The 4,438-nt window shown below is 40.6% G+C and overlaps 1 protein-coding gene across 1 annotated transcript in view; it reads right to left on the bottom strand.

The window, feature by feature from the left end:
- Positions 1–4,438, bottom strand: part of ubr4 (ubiquitin protein ligase E3 component n-recognin 4) — a 54,622-nt gene that overhangs the window by 11,852 nt on the left and 38,332 nt on the right. Inside the window, exons 64-77 of the mRNA XM_013910794.1 lie at positions 4,288–4,366; positions 3,942–4,184; positions 3,592–3,760; positions 3,306–3,450; positions 2,929–3,014; positions 2,738–2,825; positions 2,228–2,421; positions 1,820–2,059; positions 1,592–1,730; positions 1,348–1,473; positions 1,051–1,179; positions 607–956; positions 281–371; positions 31–115 (exon numbers count right to left, since the gene is read on the bottom strand). Of these exons, the coding sequence (XP_013766248.1) occupies positions 31–115; positions 281–371; positions 607–956; positions 1,051–1,179; positions 1,348–1,473; positions 1,592–1,730; positions 1,820–2,059; positions 2,228–2,421; positions 2,738–2,825; positions 2,929–3,014; positions 3,306–3,450; positions 3,592–3,760; positions 3,942–4,184; positions 4,288–4,366 (2,164 nt within the window). The remainder of the gene's footprint in view (positions 1–30; positions 116–280; positions 372–606; positions 957–1,050; positions 1,180–1,347; positions 1,474–1,591; positions 1,731–1,819; positions 2,060–2,227; positions 2,422–2,737; positions 2,826–2,928; positions 3,015–3,305; positions 3,451–3,591; positions 3,761–3,941; positions 4,185–4,287; positions 4,367–4,438) is intronic.

Genomic DNA, 4,438 nt, shown 5'->3' with positions numbered 1-4,438 from the left:
ACATAATTGAAGTATATTATTAATGCTTACCACAACGCAACCGTAATTCCCAGCATCCACCCTCTTTTGAAATGGAGTCCGTTAGCAGCAGCATTTCATACTGCAAATTACTAACCTGATGGGGGAAAAACAAAAAACAGTGTGTGTATTTTAAAATCGGAGCTCTTTATAGTAAAGTTCATAGTCACAGCGACTCTGGAAAACAAACAAAAACAAAACAAAACACAAAAACAATGTTTGTTGGGTTTAAATTATTTTCAGTATGACCTCTGAGACCTACCAGATCAGGATTGGCCCAGTGACCTTTGAGGGCAGCTGACACCTTGGCAATGATCAGATCGTTCATCTGCTGAGTGGCTTCTGGGTGATCTCTGAAGCAAAAGATAGAGAGACAAGGAAAAAAAAAAAACATGTAAGGATACAGGAGACCAAATGACAATGAAACACCATTATATACAGCGTGTATTAACATAGAAAGTTAAAAAGCAAAAAGCTGAGATTTCAATGTTATCGTTCCAACAACTTACAATACTATCATTGCTTATATGTGGAACTGAAGTCAGGCAATTAATTGTCACATGAAAATATGTGAAGGAAAGGACATACCTAGTGAGGAGACAGACCAGCTGGCGCACCTCCTCCCTCATGGCTGCTGTACCTCGACGCAAGTTATACTCAAACAGCTCACGGATGAGACCCTGAAGGACTAGGATCTGCCGAAGGGCTGGATTGGTGGCCAGTGCGCGGAGCAGTGTGATGCAGTGACCTGTAACAGCTGAAGCACAGCCGTAACACTTGGTTGAGGATGTATGGCCGCATCCCAGCACAGAGAGGGCGCGGTACTGACTGGCGGTGAAGGTGGGCTGGTGGCTACTGCTGCTCCGAGATGACTTGGTGGCAGCCTCTCTCTGTTGTAGGTCATACTCCAAGAGCTCTTTACGAGATGCAAGCACTTTCTGTAAACAAAGAAGGAAGGGGCACAATTGTATGAGAGCAGGAAGAAAACAAGGGTACAGATATCAGGAAAGTTAACTGCATTTTCTTCCTAACCTGTATAATCTTGGAGAGTTCATCAAATGAGGTCTTGCAATCTCCACTGTATTCCTGAGCCAGTTGCTGAATGTATCTGTTCACATTAGCAGAGGATGCACCAAGTCCTGCTCCTGCTCCAGTGTCATCCTGAAAGAAATAAAAGACAAGAGAAAATACTGTTAGATAAAACTGTAGAAATAGAGCTAAAATAGAGACTGAAGAAAAACATAAATGATCTCTGCAGCATGTGCAGGTTGCATTAGTACAAGCTGTGCTTATTTAGGTCAAGTGCTCTTTCAGTCCCTCTTGACTGACCTGGGGCTTCTCCGGTGCTGCCTCATTGACTTTAGACAAGAGACTCTCCAACTGAGGCCGGTGACCCATCAGCTGGTGGTAGACCCGGTCAGCTTTGTCCAACAGGGTGTTAATGTTGGTCACAGCCTATGCAAAAAGGGACAAAACATTTTGTAGTCTGACTTTTAGGAATGGTAAGCCTATTTTTAACCAATTCCTTTAAATGCTTTTCTTGTCCTAGAAGAGGCTTCTTTTTTTTTTCTACCTTTTTCCTGTCTTCCTCATTTTCAATAGGATCCACAGCACAACATGGTTTAGCATACAGCATGAAGTCAAATCGGGCATATTTGCAGAAACCACAGGCGTTGCACAGGAAGGGGTCTTTTTCGTCATAATTGATAGACCTGAAAAGTGTCGACCATATAGTAAAAATCCAATAAATCTAAAAGTGTCTTCAATTCTTTAAGAACCGCAGAGGAAACACAGGGCTCACCTGCACTTGTGGCACTGATACACATTCTCACCGCAGTTGCCACACACACCGGGGTTGGCCGGTACGGAAGCACTGCAGCGTGGACACTGCAGGGTCTCAGTGGAAGCCTGGTAGTTCTCGTAGAAATCGGAAAACTCAATCATCAAGTTGGAAGCGACGATAGGTAAGGGAAGGTCAATCTTTACTTCTGTTTGTCCCGGGGTGAGCTGAACTTTCTTGGCTTTGTGCCAACGAGCAGGCCTAAAAAGAAAAGAAAAAAGACCGTAAAGTTAAGAACTCCTAATTAATGCCCAAAAAGTAAATTAAAATGAAACTTCCAAGTTGATACTACATCTTTGCACCTTAGAATTTACCATAATAATATGAAAACTAAAAGCAAGAAAGAACAGCAGCTCTTTGCTGACATACTTATTCTTCAGCTCCACGATCGCCTGGACTGTCCTGTTGTTGTAATAGAGATTGATGGTGCGGACCATTTTGGTGCGTTTGAGGTCACCAATCTTCACTGTGACTTTGCTGATGGTGTGGCTACCAATGAGCTTGACAACCTGTTGTGTGGTCGTATAGCGGGTGTCTACTTTGATGGATGACAGTTTTATATTCTGGTGGATGAAAATAAAATAAAAATTAAAACTATGCTTAAAACAATACTGAGAACTGTTTATACCTACGTTTAGAGGATGTTTCTATCAACATAACTGTATTTCATCATTGTTTAACTAACCAGCTATGTTACACAGTTAATACAAAGAGTTTTGCATTTGGCAGGGGGTTTTCAAATTCTGAAACCAATACCATCTCTCTTTAAGCCTTCCCCTGTGAAATTTACTAGTATGTAAAAATTATTTTAATTAGCTTGACTGCCTGTGCACTTTTTTAAAAGAATATGCCTGTTGTGTGAGGGTGTGTTTCACTCACGGAGAAGGGAACTTCTGGATTGTTGCACACCAAGCAGGGGTCACTTTCCAGATAAAAGCCATCAAACTCCACTAATCCAGAGAGTGTGCTGCAGAAAAAAAACACATGTAATTTTATGTAGATGATGCCCAATAGTTGCATTCTCACTGTTATAAGATTGAATGTTTCGATTTCAGTATCTATCAACATACTTGTATATATTGGAGTTGGGGTGATTTGTCAGGATATGGTTCTGTGCTCTCAGGATTTCCACAGCCTTTTGGGAATACTCCTTCAGCTGGAGAAAAATACATAAATAAATAAGAGAAACAAAACAATTTCATCTTCTATCATAATGAAAGTGGTGTCTATGGTCTGTAGAGACAAATAAAAACACAAGCATCAGGATATGAACCCTTGTGTAATACTTTAAGAACAAAAACTAAGCGTTTAATTGTAAATACTGAATTATTCCTCTTTGAATTGATATAGAAAATAGCCAAACTATAATTTTATTTTAAAAAAAAAACTGCATGAAATACAGAAAAGGATTTTAAAGAAAGAAAAAAAGAAAAGAAAAAAATCTAACCTTTTTCTCAGTTTGAGGGGTTTTGAGTGAGAAGTAACCAAGTAGGTCGACAAACTGGGCAGCTTTACGGCCATATGCAGGAAGCTCTGGCCAGATGGCCCAAGTCAGTTCAAGCAGCAGCTCCTGCTGAGATTTACTAGAGTTCCTGCGGAAGTACAAACAATATCAGGTTGTCCATACATGTATTCAATTGTTAAAAAGTGATGCAATAAGCCTAAGCTTTTGTTAAATAGACTAATCTTTAGACCAAACTACCCAAGGTACTAGGTGTATGTTTCTACAATACCTGTAGATATGCAGCGCCAAGCAGTGGGCTTGCCAGCGCACAGCAGATGAGTTTGACTCCAGCAAGAAACAGCGTAGGAACTGAATGAGCGTCTCCTTGTCTGCAAATTTGTTAAGCTGACTGACCAGAGCCATACAAAGCTGATCCTCCTGGCTACCAACACCATCCCCTGTGGTCAGTTGACAATATACAATTAAATTCAGGATACTCTCATCGACCAATCATTTTACACCACTTTTACATCTTGTTCAGGTTCAAAGGAGCACTGGAGCCCAGTTCAGTACCCAATATGTGCTTCTACGCTAGTTGATTTTCGAAGAAGTACAACTAGTCATTTTTTATTTTCTCACCATCTTTTTCTTTCTCTTTGTCTTCTTTTTTGCTCTTTTTACTAGAAGACTTGCTCTGAGAGGACTGAGAGGCTCCTGTCTGTCCAGCACTACCAGACCCTCCGCCTGAGAATGAGGATGAAGTAGAGGAGGAGCTGGCCAGCACCTTGCTGCCACACAGAGCACAGGAGAGGAGTTGCAGCAAAACTGGGGAAACGCCCTCATCTACCAAGAAACTGACTTGGAGCAAGAAGTACAAGACAGCTGTATGGAAAAAAAGAAAAGCAAAGACAGAGACATAAATAGTTAGTACTTGTGTAAAACATTTGTTGCTTCAAAAATAAATAAGTAATCACAAACAACTTACAGTCATCCTTCATGCAGAACTTCTGCCAGTTGATTGTCCTTTGAGTGGCAATTTCAGCACAAGCTTTCAGGTGTTCCATCTACAAAAATAAATAAAGCAATTTACAGCAAAGCATAGCAAAGAAAAAAAAACCCATACATATACATATATA

Source organism: Pundamilia nyererei, unplaced genomic scaffold, assembly GCF_000239375.1.
Source record: "Pundamilia nyererei isolate P.nyererei 1_Seehausen unplaced genomic scaffold, PunNye1.0 scaffold00049, whole genome shotgun sequence".
NCBI classification, from domain to species: Eukaryota; Metazoa; Chordata; class Actinopteri; order Cichliformes; family Cichlidae; genus Pundamilia; species Pundamilia nyererei.
The sequence above is the reverse complement of the archived record's forward strand: the minus strand, read 5'-3'. Positions and strand labels throughout refer to the sequence as shown.